General features: G+C 44.4%; 1 protein-coding gene across 1 annotated transcript in view; it reads right to left on the bottom strand.

Moving 5' to 3' along the window:
• The window catches only part of LOC140492351 (chloride channel protein ClC-Kb-like), a 72,395-nt gene that overhangs the window by 46,644 nt on the left and 5,669 nt on the right, over positions 1 to 20,082 (bottom strand). The window contains exons 3-4 of the mRNA XM_072591272.1: positions 8,477 to 8,605; positions 4,351 to 4,490 (exon numbers count right to left, since the gene is read on the bottom strand). Coding sequence (XP_072447373.1) covers positions 4,351 to 4,490; positions 8,477 to 8,605 — 269 coding nt within the window. The remainder of the gene's footprint in view (positions 1 to 4,350; positions 4,491 to 8,476; positions 8,606 to 20,082) is intronic.

The following is a 20,082-nucleotide window of genomic DNA, read 5'->3' as shown; positions in this document are numbered from 1 at the left end:
GACACACTCATGGATCACTGTGTAGCAGGATCACACTCGTAAACAGGAAATTAACGGTGATTGGATGGAACTTTGTATCAACTGAAAGGGGTGCAGTTTAAACCATAGATAATCTCAAGGAAGCTAATCGCAATTCAGTCTTTGGCTGACTTGAAGAAACCACTAAATAAACCAATAATGGATTTGGCTGGGTGACCAGAGGTTTGTTTAGTCAGGTGGCATTTTGTTGTAGTGACCTATAGAAGCCACTACTGCTCAGGTCAATCTTGCCAATTCAATATTTATAAGTACCCACTTTGATGATTCTGTGGCTTTTGGGATTGTGCTTTGTCCTGGTTTCTTTAAGAGAAAGATTGGGGGACAAGTGTCAAGCAGTCTATGAGGAGATAAACAACTTGTGACACCTTGGGGTTTTTTTTATAAGTTGAAACAATAGAAGCAGCCTGACTGGGTGTAGTCAAGCTCTCTCTGATCCAGGATTCTTAGTTTTAGCTTTCAGCTGTTTTGGGCTTGAAGAAGTGGAAGTTTTTTTCTCCCTCGCTTGATTACAGCCAAAATCCGGGGATTCTCTTCCTATGCTGCTGGATTGCATGTGAGACAAAATCTGTTTTCTGAATTTGCCCAAGGGGTGTGTTTATGGGATGTTACTATATCGGAACAGTTAATTAGTAATATTTACTGCATCTATTACTCTGTTAAGTCTTCCACTAGCATTGTTATTCTAAGTTCTCCTTTCTTGTGTTGTATTTTAACTATAGTATTTGAATAAATTGTGTTTTGCTTAACGTCAAGTCGTTTGACCAGTCGCATTGCATCTGGAACCCAGGCCCTTTACATTTGCCTTTAGAATAGGAAAAAGTTAGGGTCTAGGCTACGTTACAATATTTTGAAGGGGTCTGGTCTGGCCTGGCCCATAAGTGGGGGCCTGGTGGCTCAGTGGTTAGCACTGCTGCCTCACAGCACCAGGGTCCCAAGTTTGATTCCAGGCTCAGGCAACTGTCTATGTGGAGTTTGCACATTCTCCCCGTGTCTGTGTGGGTTTCCTCTGGGTGCTCCGGTTTCCTCCCACAGTCCAAAGATGTGCAGGTCAGGAGAATTGGCCATGCTAAATTGCCCGTAGTGTTAGGTGTATTAGTCAGAGGGAAATGGGTCTGGGTGGGTTACATTTCAGAGCGTTGGTGTGGACTTGTTTGGCCGAAGGGCCTGTTTCCACACTGTAGGGAATCTAATCATAATACCACAAAGGTTAATCGGCCTGTCAGTAGTGGGTGTTGAGAAACTGTGAGCAGTAATCCTGAAAGATCTCTGCTGGAAACTCTGATGGTAATTGTTTAGGTGGTGCCCAGCAGAAATCAGAATCCAACATTGTTGAGTAGGAGAAACTCAGCTGGTACCATCAAACCTGGTCCGTGCTTCAAGAATGAGACTATAAACGTCCTTTGTGCTCCCCATGCACTAAGTCCCTGGTAGTCCTGGAATGCAGATGATAGCGCATCTCTTCTGTCAACTGAACCTAATTACAGGGATCATTTCAACTGAGCGTTAATGAGCATGGTGACACTTCCCTACAGTGTGTTCCCTCTCCCATTTGGGAACCATTCACTTCGCCCTTGAAAACAAAAACTTGGCAAAAGGGATGTAATGTGGGGAAAATTTGAGCTTATGCACTTTTCCAGTGAGAACAAGGGGGCTGCATATTATTTCAATGGAGAAAGACTGCAGGAAGCTGCAGCACTGAAGGATTTGTGAGTCTGGACCCCTCTAGACGGGCCTCTTGGTTCGAGATCAGTCAAAAGAATCATTAGGGGTACGGTCTGTTTAAAGCAAGGTTACCAGTTTAATAAATTAAGGCAGCGGGCGCTGATTTGACCAGCAACAAGGAGGTTAAAAACTTCTGTGTTCACTGGAGAAATGGTGCAATTGCATTCGAAAATTACACATTATTTAAATGTTTTTTAAGAGATAGTACAGCCTCAATTACAAGAAAAGACCAATCACATACAATAAGGTGACATGATTTACAGCAGGTTAATCCAATGATGTTTTCTGGGAAAGGGTTCTTAATTACAAGAAAAGTCTAATCAACTGTAATAAGGTGATGTGATTGACAACAGGCTAATACAATGATATTCCCTGGGAAAGGATTCTTAATTACATAAGTCGTCATGTCATGGTAGCAGTTCGAGGTTAGTTCGAATACCAAATTACTGTCTTATAACTCATATTATGAAAAATCCATTGTATTCTCTTACCATCCATTTACCTTAACCCAGCAAAGCAGCAGCACAAGTTCACAGAGTCAAATCATTACTTTCAGCCACTTTGTTGTGTTATTTTAAATTGAAAAGCCATTTTGTGGTTAATAAAAATCTACATATACTTGTTGCTTCTGACAGCAACCTAAATTCAAATTTTAGATCCTCACTCATGAATGAATCACAAAAAAAGGTTACAGGGAGTAAGGAAGTAGCTTTCATTTCAAAGGGAAGAGAGTATTAAAAGTAGGAAGCCTTGCTAAAAACTGTACAAGGCACTAGTCAGACCATACCTAGAATACTGTGAACAGCTTTGGACCGCTTATCTAAGGAAAAATAGACTGACATTGGAGGCAATACACATAATCCTCATTAGGTTGATGAGTTTATAGATTAGATTACATTACAGTGTGGAAACAGGCCCTTCGGCCCAACAAGTCCACACCGACCCATACCCCTACATTTACCCCTTACCTAACACTATGGGCAATTTAGCATGGCCAATTCACCTGACCTGCACATCTTTGGACTGTGGGAGGAAACCGGAGCAAACCCACACAGACACGGGGAGAAAGTGCAAACTCCACACAGTCAGTCGCCTGAGGCGGGAATTGAACCCGGGTCTCAGGCACTGTGAGGCAGCAGTGCTAACCACAGTGCTAACCACTGTGCCACCGTGCCACCCGTTGTTTTATGAGGAGAGGTTGAGTAGGTCGGGCCTGTAGAAGAATGAGAATGTACAAGATTCTGAGGAGACTTGATGGGGTAGATGAGGACGGGTTGTTTCCTCTTGTGGGAGAGTGTAAGACAAGAGGGCACAATCTCAGGGTAAGCAATCACCTATTTCGATCAGAGAGGAAGGGGATTTGCTTTGGCCAGATGGTACTGAATCCACCTCAAATGGCTATAGAGGCTGGAGCGGGAGTATAGTCAAGACTGAGATAGACAGATTTTTAATCAGGAAGGGAATCAAGGATTGTGGGAAAAAGGCAGGAAAGTGGTGTCGAAGATGATCAGATTTCAGCAATGATCTCATCAATAGGTTGAATGGTCCAATTACATTTCCATGTCTTATAACATTGAATTAATACCAACCAAATCAGCTGTCAACACATTCTCAAGGCTCATTACTCTCTCAGCCTATTTCTTCTCTTGCCCGTTCCTTATAGGATGTAGGCATCACTGGGCTAAGCCAACACTGGTTGTCCACCTGTAATTGTGCGAGAGAAGGTGGTGGCGAGCTGCTTCCTTGAACTGCTGCAGTCTATGAGCTGGAGGTCCACCACAGTGCAGGAGGGAATTTGATCCAACGACTCTGAAGGAATGCCAAAAAGTCTGGATGCCGAGTGGCTTAGGGAAGAACTTGCAGGGGATGGTGTTCCCATGTGTCCGTTGCTCTTGTTGTTCCAGGGGGTAGAGGGTTTGGAAGGTGGCGAGAGGTGTCTAGATGAGTTTTGACAGTGTACATTGAAGATGGCACACACACAGCATCAAGGGCGGAGAGGGTGATTGTTTAAAATGGTGGACGGGTGCCAATTAATAGTGCTACTTTATCTTGGATGGAATGGAGCTTCTTAAATGTTTTTGTAACTACACTCATCCAAATAGATGGACAGTGTTCCATCACACTCCTGACCTTTTCCAGCTCGGTGGTGGGCAGGATCTGGGGAGTCAGGAAATGAGTTATTCAGCACAGAATTCCCGACCTGTTCTTGGAGCCTATGTGGACCAGTTAAGTTTCCAGTGCATAATAATGAGGGCATGATGAATATTAACAACGTGGGTTGATCTCAGTAAGATAGAGGAATGGCCACAACATCACAAACCACCCCTTCCAACGATGCAAGGACAACTCGTACCAGCCATCACTGTTAATTCAGTCCCAAGCCAATTAATGAAACATGAAATGAGAGACAAACACTTTTTTTGATAATAGTTTCATTTGTGAAAACGCAGCAGTTTTCTATCTACTATCCTCCCATTTTCCAGCACTCTCTCTTTGTTGGTTCTCTAGGTACCCCGATTAAGCAATGCCCTTCACCACTGTATCTTAGCAATGAAATGAACATGCCATTGATATGCAGTGCCCACTTACCACTTTGCCTAGGAAAATGGTACTTCCAGCTGCCAGGGTGCAGATGACGCCAATGAGTTTGGCTACAAAGGTCCTGAAGGTAAAGAACTCATCCAGCACCACGCCTCGCAAGGTCACCTTCAACTCTGGAATGCCAGACCCTGGCACAAGAACGGGAACCAAAAACAAATACCAGGACCACAGAAAAAACTGCATTGACACTATGTACAAAACAGTCAGTTATCTTGATACATATCTGAATGAGGTGAGCAAAGTATATTCTGACATGTATTGGAATTTCAACCTGTGCATTCATTTAGTGTTAAGCTTTATTTTAAGCTGAAATAACAGACAACAGATTATATTAGGAGCTGTTATATCAAAGGTATCATGGATTATTGGGTCACACTTTAAGACTAAACTAGATAGAGCTATCAGGAAAGATTGAAAGAGCAAGGCTTCAGCCTATCAATGCTGGAGAAAGAACAGAGAACAAAGAAAATTTACAGCCCAGCAACAGGCCCTTCGGCCCTCCAAGCCTGAGCCAATCCAAATCCACTGTCTAAACCTGTCGCCCAATTCCTAAGCATCTGTATCCCTCTGCTCCCCACCTACTCAAGCATCTGTCCAGACACCCCTTAAATGAATCTACCATGCCTGCCTCTGCTACCTCTGCTGGCAACGCATTCTAGGTACCTCTGTGTAAAGTACTTGCCGCTTTTATCCCCCTTAAACCTTTTACCTCTCACCTTGAATGTGTGACCCCTCGTTATAGAATCCCTCACCCTGGGAAAAAGCTTATCTCGATCTAGTTAAGAATCACACAATACCAGGTTATAGTCCAACAGGTTTAATTGGAAACACACTCGCTTTCCGAGTGCTGCTCCTTCATCAGGTGATAGTGGAGGACACAATTGTAAGGCATAGAATTTATAGCAAAAATTTACAGTGTGATGTAACTGAAATTATACACTGAAAAATACCTTGATTGTCTGTTGAGTCTTCCATCTGTTCGAATACCATGATAGTTTCACTTCTTTCATGTGTAAATCACAAAATGTTTTTTTTTTAAAGTTGCATTCTCAGGTTAGCTGTAACAATTGGTGTTAGCTCTATCTCTATCTACCCTGTCTATACCCTTCATGATTTTGTAGACCTCAATTTTGCAAAAAGAGCATGTCTCAGAGATGCCAAGAGAGGTTTTGATGTAGAGGGTTGGGTGGAGGCTGTTGTTGTGTACAAATGCCAGCAATTTTAAAATTTCTTGCATGGTATGTGGGCATTGCTGGGAAGACCAACATTAGTTTCCTATTTGTAATTGTCCTCGAGTAGGTGGTGGTCTGCTGTTTTCCTGAACAACTGAAGTCTGTGGAACACCCATCATGCTGTTTGAAGGGAGCTCCAGGACTTTGACCTAGCAACACTGAATGGATGGCGACATATTTCAAAGTCAAGACGGCAAGTAGCTTGGAAGGGAACCTGCAGCTGGTGATGCTCCCATGCAGCTACTGGCCTTGTTCTTCTAGATGGAAGAGGTAACAGGTTTGGAAAATGCAGTCAAAGGACTTTGGTGAATCTCTGCACTGCATGTTGTAAATGGTACACGCTGCTGCTGCTGAGATTTGGTAGTGGAGGGCATGAATGCTAAAGATGCTGGATGGAGTGCTAATCACTGCTTAGTCCTAGATGGTGTCAAGTGTCCTGAGTGTCATTGGAGCTGCACCCATCCAGGCAAGTGGGGAGTATTCCATCACACGCCTGACCTGTATCTTGTAGATGAATAAAGGCTTTGGGCAGTCAGGAGGTAAGTTACCCCAACAGTATTCTTGGTTTCTGATCTATTCTTGTAGACACAATGTGCACATGGACCACATCAGCTTCTGATCAATGTTAAACCCATGATGTTGATAGTGAGATACTTAGTGATGGTAATGCTGTTGAATGTCAAAGGAAATGGTTAGACTCTTTCTTGTTGGAGATGGTCATTTCCTGGCATTTGTGCAGCATGTATGTTGTGATGATGCTGTGGCTTTCAGAGGTGTGCTTTGTCCTGGTTTCCTTTAGAGATTGATTGAGGGACAGGCACCAAGCAGTCTATAAGAAGATAACCAACTTGTGAGGCCTTGGTGTATTTTTTTAAAGTTCGAACAATAGAAGCAGCCTGACTGGGTGCAGTCAAGCTCTCACAGATCCAGGAAGTTTTGGTTTAGCTTTCAGTTGTTGTTGCTGTAGTCTCAGCAGGTTTGGAAGGCAGTGAATCCCTCCCAGCTACTACACTCTCTCTCCCAGAATTGTCTTTTAATATTCTTTCCTCCTGATTTGGAGAACTGCATGTGAGGCAATCTGTTTCTGAATTTGTCTTTTTGCCAAGAGTGTGTTTATCTGATATTTCTATATTGGAACAGCTACTGCTCAGTAGTTAAATAATCTAACTACTCAGCCACTGTGCCACCCACTAGTTGCTAGGTACTCGTCTGGGACTTTGTGATGATTATCATTGCCTTGATCCTGGTGACTCCAAATGTTTAGTTTGAGTCTCTCCTGAGGGACTTGACCATTTTTTTTGGGGGGGGAAGCCCTACTCTAGTGCTACGGTACAAATGATGTATATACTTATTGAAAAAAGTTTTCACTCTTTTACAAAAAAAAACCAAAAGAAGTTATAAAAGTTCAGTAAGGTAGAAATAATATTGTACTATTGCATTATATTACAGTAACCTTGACAATAAACTGCCTACTATTCTTCAAGATACACTCGTCTCATATTTACTTAACTTAAACCAAATTAGCAAAAACTCAAATTAAATAAAATAACATTAAATTAAATTACAACCCACTAAAATTAAAATACACTACATTGTACTATATTACATTACTCCACTTGCCACACCTCCACCAAGGCTCCCATCCATAGGAACAACAGCGATTATACCCGTATTTACTAGGCTTCCCCCCCCCCCACCACCCTGTGGTCCTTTGTTCCACCACCTCCATGTGCTGATCCAAAGCCCGATCTCCTGCTCATGTTTTGCCAGCGTGGCAGCAATTGGTTCCAGCGCTCCCTCGATTTAGTCACGGAGTTTTGCAAACTCCGTTAGTAAATGCTGTTGCTCCACTGAACGTAATGGCGCAGCCATGGGAGTTGAGGTCAAGGCTGTGGGTGTACCCGACATAGTAATCGAGCACCCTGCCTGCTGTGTTCCCTTTGCTCCCCTTCCTTTGGATGTTTTCATTTCAGCTCCAGATCTGTCAAATCTTAATTTAAAAGGACTCTAGGTATTCTCTCTATTTTGCATTACAAACTTTCCTCTGGGGTGGGGGGAGCCAATGGGGGTGAGGTAAGAGCCCACCTTGCCTGGGGTTTGACACAGAACCCAACACTGCAGACTGTTCAGACTGCCGCCATCTTGAATCTCCCACAATTGTCAACGACAATTATCATTGACTGTTGTTTAAAAAAATAAACCCATCTGGTTCATTGATGCCCTTTAAAAAAGGAAATCTGTCATCCTTACCCACCCATGCCACAGGAAAGAATGAATCAATATCTCTGCTTGAATGGTTCTAAAAGATGCAACCAATGTTTTGGCCAATATTTGTCCCTCAATCAAGCACTTATCACACTGCTGTATGCCAAATTGGCTGCTATGCTCCTACACTGCTGCTGTGACTGTCCTTCGAGAAGTGCGTAAAATTAGCTGTAAAACCCTCTGATGTGTCTATGGTCCTGAGAGGCACCACATAAATTCAGACCTTTCTTTAATCTTTCGGCAAAGGGTGGCCCCGGGTTCTTATACGTTCATCTGCGATGACACTGACTGGTCCGCTGTTTAATGTCTCAGCCAGAAGACAGCACCTCATCAGGCACCGGGAGTGACAGTCCTATTTGCTAACCCTTTGACTCGGAGCTGGCAGTTCACGTGGCTGCGGAGCTTGAGAAGTCTAGCTCAGCAAAGCGCACTTCCACACTGACCCCACTCGTGGACCCTCAGCCCCTCTGCACTCCTCCAAGGGGATGAACCCCTCAAATAATCCAAGTCTTTTCCTATTTGATAAACTCAAAAAACTCCCAAAGGGCGATTACATGGGTGACTCACGTGTGCCCACTCGATGTGCAGGGGCATGGATGGTGGTAGAGAGTACGTACCTGCAGCCTGTGGTGAGATGTACTTGGCGACTCCGGCGGACACCATGGTGAGAATGACGTGATAAAGCACCCAGGAGAAGTACTGCAGGTACCGATAATTTTCCAGTGTGTCATAGACCCACAGGTTGGCTGACACAGGGAAAAGAAGAAGGAGGCAGTGAAAATTGACAACTAATTTTACAAGAAGTTGTTCCTGTTAACGATAACCATCAATTGCTCACCAGATCCGAATACCTCTGTGGACTAGTTCATCTCGAACTGTAAAGCACATTATCAATGATGAGGTAGGCATTACATTAACAACTGACTAGTGTGTGCAGTCTACAGATTCACAGCAGTCTAACTGGCAGACAGAGTCACAACATTGTGAACAGATTGCATGTGGAATCCTTACAGGTAAACTCCCTTAAACAGAACACAACAACAGTGGAAACTGCCTGCAGATAGAGGCTTCCCCAACCATCTATTGCTTGTATATTAGGCCAGGCTTTTATTACCTCTCCTCTGGCAATCACACAGTGGCTCACAGCACCAGAGACCTGGGTTTGATTCCAGCCTCAGGTGACTGTCTGTATGGGTTTCCTAGGGGTGCTCTGGTTTCCTCCCACAATCCAAAGATGTGCAGGTCAGGTGAATTGGCCATGCTAAATTGCCCATAGTGTTAGGTACATTAGTCAGGGGTAAGTGTAGGAGAATGGGCCTGGGTGAGTTACTCTTTGGAGAGTTGGTGTGGACTTGTTGGCTGAAGGACTTGTTTCCATACTGCAGGGGAATCTAATCTATCAATTGTGCCATATCATATTTCCCAATCCATAGTCATTGAGATTTTACTGAAGAGAAATGGGTCCCTTGATCCATTGTGTTCACCATTGGTCATCAAACACCCATCTATTCTAATTCTATTTCCCAGCAGTTAGCCCATGGCCAAGTTTGTTATGGTGCTTATCCAAAAAGTTCTGAAATGTCTTGAGGATTTCTGCCTCTATCACTCTTTAGCTAGTGAGTTCCAGACAATACCTCTGGGAGAATGTTGTTTTCTTAAAATTGCCTCTAAACCTCCTGCTCCTCCCCTTAAAGGATATTACCCGAACCCTAGCCCTATCAGAATCTCAGGACAGACTTGATGGGTGGAGTGACCTAATTCTGCTCCTACATCTTATGGTATTAAAACAGTGTCTCCTCGCCACTGATCTCTATACGAAGGGGAAGTGTTCCTCCCTATCTACCCTGTCCATGCCTCTCAGAACTTTATACATCATGTTGAGGTTGTACAGGACATTGGTGAGGCCTCTTTTGGAGTACTGTGCCCAGTTCTGGTCTCCCTGCTATTGGAAGGATTAAAAGGAAAGAGTTCAGAAAAGATTTCCCAGACGTTGCCAGGAATGGAGGGTTTGAGTTATAAGGAGAGGCTGGACAGGCTGGGAGTTTTTTCACTGCAGCATTGGAGGTTGAGGAGTGACCATACAGAGGTGTATAAAATCATGAGGGGTATAGATAAGGTCTTTTCCCGAAGGTGGGGGAGTTCAAAACTAGGGGGTATATTTTTAAAGTGAGAGGAGAAAGATTTAAAAAGGGCATGGGGGCAACTTTTTTACGCAGAGAGTGGTTAGTGTGTGGAATGAACCACCAGAGAAAGTGGTGGATGTGGGTACAGTTACAGTGTTTAAAAGACTTGAGGATAAGTACATGAATAGGAGAGGTTTAGAGGGATATGGGCCAAGTGCAGGTGGGTGGGACTAGTTTAGTTTGAGAACATGGTTGGCGTAGACTAGTCGGTCCAAAATGTCTGTTTCTACGCTGTATGAATCTATGACTCTGCGACCTCAATAGATCCCTCTCAGCCTTCTCTGCTCTAAGGAAAACAACCCCAGTCTACCTAGTCACTCTTCATAGCTGAATCGCTCCACCTCAGCCTACATGCTGGTGAATCTCTCCTACACCCACTCTAATGCGATCACATCCTTCCTATAGTGGGGTGACCAGAACTGCATATAGTACTCCAGCTGTGGCCTAACTAACAACCCCATCATTACCTCATCGCTCTTGTTATAGAGTCATAGAGATGTACAGTACAGAAACAAACCTTTCGGTCCAACCCATCCATGCTGACCAGATATACTAAATTAATCTACTCCCATTTGCCAGCATTTGGCCCATATCTCTCTAAACCCTTCCCATTCATGTACCCATCCAGATGCCTTTTAAATGTTATAATTGCACCAGCCTCATTCACTTCCTCTGGGAGCTCAGTTCATACATACACCACCCTCTGTGTGATAAAGTTGTCCCTGAGGTCCTTTATAAATCTTTCCCCTCTCAATGAGTTTTGAGAAGACTTGTAGCTCAGGTTGAGGTTCTGGATGTAGGTTTGCTCACTGATCTGGAAGGTTCATTTCCAGATGTTTCGTCACCCTACTCGGTAACGTCTTCAGTGAGCCTCCAGGCGAAGCCCTGCTGATGATTCCTGCTTTCTATTTATATGTTTGGGTTTCTTTGGGTTGGTGATGTCATTTCCTGTGGTGATTTCATTTCCTGTTCTTTTTCTCAAAGGGTGGTAAATGGGGTCTAACTCAATGTGTTTGTTGATCGAGTTCCGGTTGAAATGCTATGCTTCTAGGAATTCTCGTGCGTGTCTCTCTTTTGCTTGTCCTAGGATGGATGTGTTGTCCCAGTTGAAGTGGTGTCCTTCCTTATCTGTATATAAGGATACTAATGAGAGAGGGTCATGTTGTTGTGTGGCTAGTTGATGTTCATGTATCCTGGTGGTTAGTTTTCTGCCTGTTTGTCCAATGTAGTGTTTGTTACAGTTCTTGCACGGTATTTTGTAAATGAGATTAGTTTTGCTTGTTGTCTGTATAGGGTCTTTCAAGTTCATTAGCTGCTTTTAGTGTGTTGGTGGGTTTGTGGGCTCCCATGATGCCAAGGGGGCTGAGTGCAGAAATCATCAGCAGTGCTTTGCCTGGAGGCCCACTGAAGATGTTACCTACTATGGTCACAAAATGTCTGGAAATGAACCTTCCAGCTCAGCGAGCAAACCTACACCCAGAACCTCTCACCTTAAAACCTACGCCCTTTAGTTTTGGACTTCTATAACCTGCGGAAAAGACCTTTACTATTCACCCTATCCGTTCCCCTCCTGATTTTATAACCCTCTGTAAGGTCACCCCTCATCACTCCAGGGAGAATAGCCCCAGCTTATTCAGCCCCTCCCTATAGCTCCCCAAGCTCAGCAACATCCTCGTGAATCTTTTCTGCACCTTTTCAAGTTTAACAACACCTTTCCTTTGGCAGGGAGACCAGAACTGAATGCAGTATTCCAAAAGTGGCCTCACCAACATCCTGTATAGCTGTAATTTGGCCTTCTAACTACTACACTCAATGTACTAACCAATAAAGGCAAACAAACCAAATGTATTCAATGCTTTGACTAATAAAGACACGTATCCCTTACGCCGGCTTAACCACCTTAGCTATCAATTGGGTAAAGGTTGCCTAGCTAACCTCGGGCTTTCTGGGAAAGGGCAATGGATTTGAAACAGGACATCCCAAAATGCCTTGCAGCCAGTGACGGTCAATGTAATAATTTGGAAACGATGACAACCAATTTGTGTACAGCAGGATCCTTAAACAGAGTGATAAATATTGGCACTGTTATATCCCACAGTAATTAACAATTAACAATGCAACGTAAATCTGGCTCGCCTCAATAATGACAACCTTCGTTAATTTTCAGAAAAATCTTGCTCAGTAACCTCCTTTCGGGAGGGCATCTCCCAACCTTACATGTGACCTCAAACTAACAGCCATGCAGTTGGCTAATTGAAATAAGTTAACATGTTAACCAGTGCAAAGATAATTTCAAATTCCTTGCTAGAGCTGCCTACGTTAATCAAATTTAAACTTCCCCAGCCCTTTGGTGGGGATTGACCCCCAAGTCCCCAGAGAATTAGCATGGGTTTGTAGCCTGCAGATCAAACCTTATAACAGAGGTAATTAGACACTCGACAGTAGATTTGTCCTTTCTCTCTGTCATTCTCTCTAACTACACTTTCTTGGTTGCTGATTTTAGAGGGCATTTCATAGTCTTCATTATCTATCTGTTCTCTGACCCTGGCAAAAGCAAAGCTGTTTACTTAATCTTTACAATAGTTAATTGGTCACTCTGGTCTTGTTTATCACACCAATCACTGTAGTTACATATTAAGCAGGCATGGTAGATTTTGTTCCAATCAGTCTCTCCTCAAAGGGAAAATAGAAAAAGACTTGCATTTATATAGCAACTTTTGACAGTTCATAGAACTTTAAGAAACCTTTGGAACATTATGGTCATTCAACCCATCAAATTGAGCAGCCGAAAAGAAAGAAATTTCGCTGTCCATTTGATCCCATCTTCTGGTCCATAGCCTTGCAGGCATCAGTGCTTCAGGTCAGATCCAGGTTCATCTTTGATAAGTTTTGGGTTTCTGTGGCAAATTTCAGACAATCACCAGCCTCTGGGTTAGGTTTCTCCTCATGCCCAGCTACAGCACAAATCATGTTAAATTCATGCCCCCTAATAAATGAACTCTTTACAAGTGGAAATGATTCTTCCCAGGCCCTCATTATATTGTACACCCCAATTATTACACTCCTCGGCCTCCTCTGTTCTAACTTGAATCTATCCAATCTTCCTCAACTCCTGTACTTGACTTCTAAGCCCTGCTTGTAAATGTCCCCTGTACTCTGCCTAGAGGGCCCTCTAGTGGTAGAGCCCCTATCTGAGATCAGGGAGGCCTGGGGTCAAGTCCCACCTGCAGCAGAGGTGTATCATGACACCTCTGAGTAGGTTGGTTAGTTATTGACTTGTTCTACTGGTTTGCAAAAGAGTATACCTCCAGTTCTCTCAGATTATATGGCCCAATTCGAATTATGCCCTCCATTTTATATTGCCTTGCCCTTTCTTCAGACCAAAATGTTTCACTGTTCACTTTGCTGCATTAAATTTCATCTGATATACTTGATCCATTCGACATGCTAAGGGGAAATGGTAGCGTAATGATAACATCAGTGAATGAGTAATTCAAAAGCCCAGCTAATGTTGTGGGTTTAAATCCCACCGTCGCAACTGATGGAGTTTCAATCCAGTTAATAAATCTAACATTCAAAGCAACTTTCAGTGATGGTGATGATCAATTGTTGCAAAAACCCCATCTGGCTCGCTAATGCCCTCAGAGAAGGAAATTTGCCGTCATTTCCCAGCCTGGCCTACACGTGACTCCAGACCCACTGCAGTGGGGTTGACTCTTATTTGCCCTCTGGAATGATAGTAGCAAACCAGTCAGTTCAAGGGCAATTAGAGATGGACAACAAATCCAGGACTTGCTCGCATCACTGACACCCTAGAAATTGGAGATTTTAAAAAAACTGTTCTTGTGTCTCATCAAAACGTTAGAAATGCTGGGCTCTTCCCCAGATGGGAGCTCTACTATTTACATCATGGAGGTGGAGATGGCCAGTTAACTTGCCTGCCCTATGAAGGCCACCGATCTGAGTCAGTGGATCCTGGAAATCCACTATGGTGCTTTCACAAGATCTTCCAAATCTGCTGGCCAGAAGGCAGTCCAACCAGCAGCGGCATCTCCCAAATCAACTATCCTTTTCTTTATTCATTCATGAGATATGGGCATCACTGACTAGGCAGCACTTTCTGCCCATCCCTAATTGCCCAGAGGTCAGTTAAGAATCAACTGCATTGCTGTGCAGTCACTTAGGCCAGAACAAGTGGGCGGCACGGTGGCTCAGTGGTTAGCACTGCTGCCTCACAGCGCCAGCGACCCGGGTTCAATTCCCGCCTCAGGCGACTGACTGTGTGGAGTTTGCACGTTCTCCCCGTGTCTGCGTGGGTTTCCTCCGGGTGCTCCGGTTTCCTCCCACAGTCCAAAGATGTGCAGGTCAGGTGAATTGGCCATGCTAAATTGCCCATAGTGTTAGGTAAGGGGTGTTGGTGGGTTGCGCTTCGGCGGGGCAGTGTGGACTTGTTGGGCCGAAGGGCCTGTTTAATCTAAAAGTAGAGATAGCAGTTTCTGTCCCCGGAGGACGTTTTTCCAACAATCAACAATGGCTTCCGTGGTCATCATTAGACTCTTAATTCCAGACATTTAAAAAGAAATTGAATTCAAATTCCACCCCCCTGCCCCCTCCGAGGAGGTTAAACAAACAGTCCTGCAGCAAACTCGTGAGTGATCCTTGCCAGAGACCCAGCCAGATGGAGAAGGTTCATTGAGGAAAGGGAGACCTCATTGGGAACGTGCAGAGGTCAGGACTGGAAGATCAGAGGGAGTGCACACCCTACCCCAAAATACTCCGCCCACCTGAACCATCAAACACCCTGAGTGTGCCAGTGCCTGGGTTCACCAGCCAGCTCACTGGAATGGAATGGGAGCAAGACATTTGTGAACATGAAGACCTTCCTGAAAGGAACAAGGTCCAATCCACTGAAGCCAATCGCAGATCAACTGTTTGTTTTAGCTTCGGATCACTGACTGGTTTGCATTTTCCATTCAAGTTAAATACCGTTCTTTATCTGTGGATAGAGGTATTTCCAGTAAATTGATGTCCGAATTGTGATGCACAGGATGACACAGCTGGAGTAGGATGCCAACTAGAAACAAACACTTGAGATGAGAGGCTTTAATCACTGATTAATGAATATTCATTGTGTCTATAGCTGGACAACAGCCATTGTGGGGGTAGCACGGGTGGCTCAATCATTAGCACTGCTACCCCATAGCATCAGGCACCCGGGTTTGATCCCAGCCTTGGGAGATAGCCCTGTGTCTTCTATGGGTTTCCTCCATGGATGCTCTGGTTTCCTGTCACAGTTCTGAGGGTGTGCAGGTTAGGTGGGTCGGCTGTGTTAAATTGCAAAAGTGAGGACTGTAGTTTAGAGTGGTGCTGGAAAAGCACAGTAGGTCTGGCAGCATCCGAGGAGCAGGAAGATCGACATTTGGGCAAAAGCCCTTCAACAGGAATAGAGCTGATTGGAATATACCTGATGAAGGGCTTTTGCCCAAAACGTCGATTTTCCTGCTCCTCGAATGCTGCCAGACCTGCTGTGCTTTTCCAGCACCACTCTAATCTTGACTGTGTTAAATTGCCCATAGTGTCCAGGGATGTGTGGGCTAGGTACAGGGGGTGGGATGCTCTGCAGAGGGTTGGTGCAGACTTGATGAGCCAAATGACACTGTAGGGATTCTATGGCTGTTTTTACTACAGCTTGCCAAAGACTCTTATGAATCTACCCTGTGCACCTTGTTACTGTTCCTTCTTTTCCCTGTTGTCACATTCTTTGCAAGATGTAGCTCTTTGAGAAGGTTTACAAAATAACAAATCGCCTGACCGCTAAGCAGACGCAATCTCAGAGTGCCTAAAGCTTCCTTTTTCGCAGTCCCAATCACAGGGCACTAGCAACCTTTTGGACTCAAGATCGTATTAATTCTTGAGGAATCCTGATGAAGGGCTTTTGCCCGAAACGTCGATTTCGCTGCTCGTTGGATGCTGCCTGAACTGCTGTGCTCTTCCAGCACCACAAGTATTTGGTTTTTAGCATCTGCAGTCATTGTTTTTACCTTTATAGATGGTAGTCAAGGTACTGAGTTGGATAACCAGACATGATCATATTGAATGGTGGAGCAGGCTCTCAGGACCATATGCTCTACCCCTGCTTCTATGCTCAACACTGATAACTTAACAACCTTCATTACAAGCAGCACCCTTAACATATCAGCTCATTAATGTATAAAGTGTCAATGGGGGAGCACTTTGGGACAATTCTATTAGTTTTAAAACAGTTATGGAAAAGAACAGAACTGATTAAAAAGTTGAAGTTCTAAATTAGAGTAAGGCTAATTTTGATGGTATTGGACGGGACCTTTCAAAAGCTCATTGGGGGAGGCTATTCACAGGTAAAGGGATGATTGGGGAGTGAGAGGCTTTTAAAAGACCATGGTGGCTCAGTGGTTAGCACTACTACCTCACAGCACCAGGGTCCCAGGTTCAATTCCAGCCTTGGGTGACTGTGTGGAGTTTGCACATTCTCTCCTGGATGAGCAAGTCAGGTGAATTGGCTATGCTAAATTACCTGTAGTGCATTAGTCAGAGGGAAATGGGTCTGGGTGGGTTACTCTTCGGAGGACTGGTTGGGCCGAAAGGCCTGTTTCTACACTGTAGGGAATCTAATGTAATACTTATAACATAATTCAGCCAACATCCCCCCCCATACAACCAACCTTTCTTTGAACCTTTACATACATAAACATGCATGTGGCCCAATGAATTGGGAGCAAGGGTAGGCCATTTGGCCCCTTAAGCTTGCTTACTTTTCAGTAAGGTCCTGGATGCTCTGTCTTAACACTACTTTCCCCCTCCATCTCCCCATAACCCTTGACCCTCTTGTCGGTCAAGAATCTATTGACATCTGCCTTAAAAATAATTAATGAGTCCTGTCTCCACCGCTCTCTGGGGAAGACAGCTCCAAAGACTCGCAGCCGTGATCTTGTTGAATAGCAAAGCATTCTTGAGGGACCAAATGGCCTACCCCTGGCTCCTATTTCTTATCTACTTATATTCAAACCTTTCCTGACAAGATAACCATTCCCATCCCAGGATCTGTTGCGTGAACATTCTCTGAACTGTATTTAATATAAATTATTCCTTTCTTAACTGAGGAGACCAAAATTGTACAGAGTACTTTACATGTGGTCTCACCAATGTCCTGTATGGCCATAGCAAAACATCTCTGCATTTATATTGCATCCCCCTTGCAATAATCGACAATATTCCAGGAACACACATGCAGGAATAGCTCCCTAAGGTTGCTCTGCCACTCAGTAAGATCATGGCTGATCTGTGGCCTAACTCTAAATGCCTGCCTTGGGTCCATAGCCCTTGCTTAATAAAAATGTCTATCTCGGATTTAAATTCAACAAAAGAATTAGCATCGACTGCCATTTGAGGAAGAGACTTCCCAACTTATACCACCCTTTGTGTGTTGAAGTGTTTTCTCACATCCCTCCTGAATGTTCTGGCCCTAATTCTTAGACCATGTCTCCTGGTTCTAGAATCTTAAATCAGTGCAAATAGTTTACCTTTATCTATGTCAAAAAGTGTGCAGCTGGAAAAACACAGCCAGTCAGGCAGCACCTGAGGAGCAGGAGAGTCAACGTTTCGAGCAGACCACAATAGCAAGGTAACCTTGCAAGGTGGGTCACACTGGTTCAGCTGGCAGTCACCATGAGAGCTTTTGCAGGGCTCCCAAGGGTCCTCTGTGTTCTTCGTGTGATGTGGGCATCATTGACATGATTCCTGAACATCGACCCTCCTGCTCCTTGGATGCTGCCTGACCGGCTGTGCTTTTCCAGCGCCACACTTTTTGACTCTGATCTCCAGCATCTGTAGCCCTCACTTTCTCCAAGGTCTTTCCCTGTTAATACCCTGATGACCTCAATTGGATCACCCCTTAACCTTTTAAATTCAAGAGAATAAAGGCCTAATTTGTCTAACCTCTCTTCATGAGTTAAGCCTGAAGTTGAGGTATTGTCCTTGTAAACCTATGTTGAACTCCCTCCAAGGCCCAAATATCCCTCCTATGGTGCAGTGTCCATAGCTGTTGTCAGTGTTCCAAGGGGGCTCAAACTAAGGTTTTGTATGACTGCAGCACAACTTCTGCACCCCTACACTCCAGCCTTTTAGATTAGATTCTCTACAGTACGGAAACAGGCCCTTCAGCAACCCTCCGAAGAGTAACCCACCCAGACCCATTCCCCTACCCTAAATATACAGTAGCACCTCAACATACGAACGACCCCATTCACGAACAAATCAGTTTACGAATAGGATTATATGTAAAATTTTGCTTCAATGTACGTACGAAATTCAAGGTACGAACAAAGGTACGAATGCAAAAAGCCCGTGTGTGACCACGTGGTTTCATTGTTCTGCTTTGCTACATGCTTGTCGAACGCAAAAGCTCTCGGGCCCTGCGTGATCTCATTCAGTTCGTCTTTGATGCATGCGCTGTGAACAGCCGTCCAAGCATTCTTACGCTATCCGAAAAATGGGACAAATTGATTCAGTTCACGAACTTTTCGGTTCATGAACCGAGTCCTGGAACGGATTAAGTTCATAAGTCGAGGCGCTACTGCACCTCTAACTAATGGACCTAACACTATGGGCAATTTAGCATGGCCAATTCACTTGGCCAGCTCAACTTTGGATTGTGGGAAGAAACCAGAGCACCCAGAGGAAACCCATGCGGACACGGGGAGAGTGTGCAAACTCCACATAGACAGACACCCGAGGCTAGAATCAAACCCGGGTCCCTGAGGCAGCCGTGCTAACCAGTGAGCCAGCATGCTGCCCCAAAACCCCTTTAGATTTGCAGGCCAGCATTCCATTAGCCCTCTTGACTGTTTTCTGTGGCTGTTTTGTGGCATTTTAGAGTTAGGCACCTGAACCCTCCAAATCTCACTGGACACCCGGTGTATTTGATTCAGTATCTTCGAAGAAATACCCTGATCGTTCCTCCCTTGGTCTGAAATGGACGATCTTGCGCCTGCTTGCATTAACAACCATCTGCCATAGCTCTGCCCATTCACCTAATCACATCAATATGCTGATGGAATTTTATGCTGCTGCCAATACTGTGTGTAATGCTGCCCAGTTGATGCCACCTGCAAACTCAACAACCAGACATTTGGTCCCTCCATCCAAATGATTGGTATAGTTCGCAAATATCATATTAGGTATAATCATACTGGCCTGAAAATTACCATCTATGCATCTTCACTGCTTCCTGTTCACCCAACCAATCCTTTGCTCATGCTAATACGTTACCCCCAACACCATGAGCTCTTATTCTGTGTAGTCACTACACTCCCTTGTCTTGGGTTTAAGTCATTCATAAGAATCATAGAGTCCCTACATTGTAAAGCATGCCATTCGGTCCATTGGGTCTGCACCGACCCTCCAAAAAGCACCCCACCCAGACCCTACCCCTGCATTTCCCATGGCCAATCCACCCTAACCTGCAGATCTTTGGACTGTGGGAGGAAGAAGGAGCACCCAAAGGAAACCCATGCAGACGACGGGGAGAACGTGCAAACCCCATGCAGTCATTCGCCTGCGTGAAACAGGAACCAGAGCAAAGCAAGATGGCTATAGCACTTATGGAATCAGTCCCGTAATTGGAAAAGAAGGAAGGGTAACATTCCAGGCTGTTGGGATTGCTCCAATTAACAAGATGGATTTACAGATAGTGAGTTGGCATCTTCTGTGCCATGCCTCTCAGAGTGAAACCAGTCTCCTGCAACTGTCTTCACAGTTAAGGGTCTATTTATTCTATTCCAAAATCCATCGATAAGCCATGGTTGTAACAATAGGTGGTCAGGAATGAAGGTAGAGACAGTTGACAACTTGACCTGAAGGACACCTGATGGGTTTTTACAGTAATTGACGATACTGTTATGATCACCATGACTGAGAAACCAGATTTCATTCACTGAATTTAAATTCCACATGGCTGCTGTGGTGTATTGGGATCTGAAACTGCTTTAGCAGTGGCCAATATG

Source organism: Chiloscyllium punctatum, chromosome 21 (genome assembly GCF_047496795.1).
Source record: "Chiloscyllium punctatum isolate Juve2018m chromosome 21, sChiPun1.3, whole genome shotgun sequence".
Classification (NCBI taxonomy): Eukaryota; Metazoa; Chordata; class Chondrichthyes; order Orectolobiformes; family Hemiscylliidae; genus Chiloscyllium; species Chiloscyllium punctatum.
Note: the sequence above shows the minus strand (reverse complement) of the source record. Positions and strands in the feature narration are given on the sequence as shown.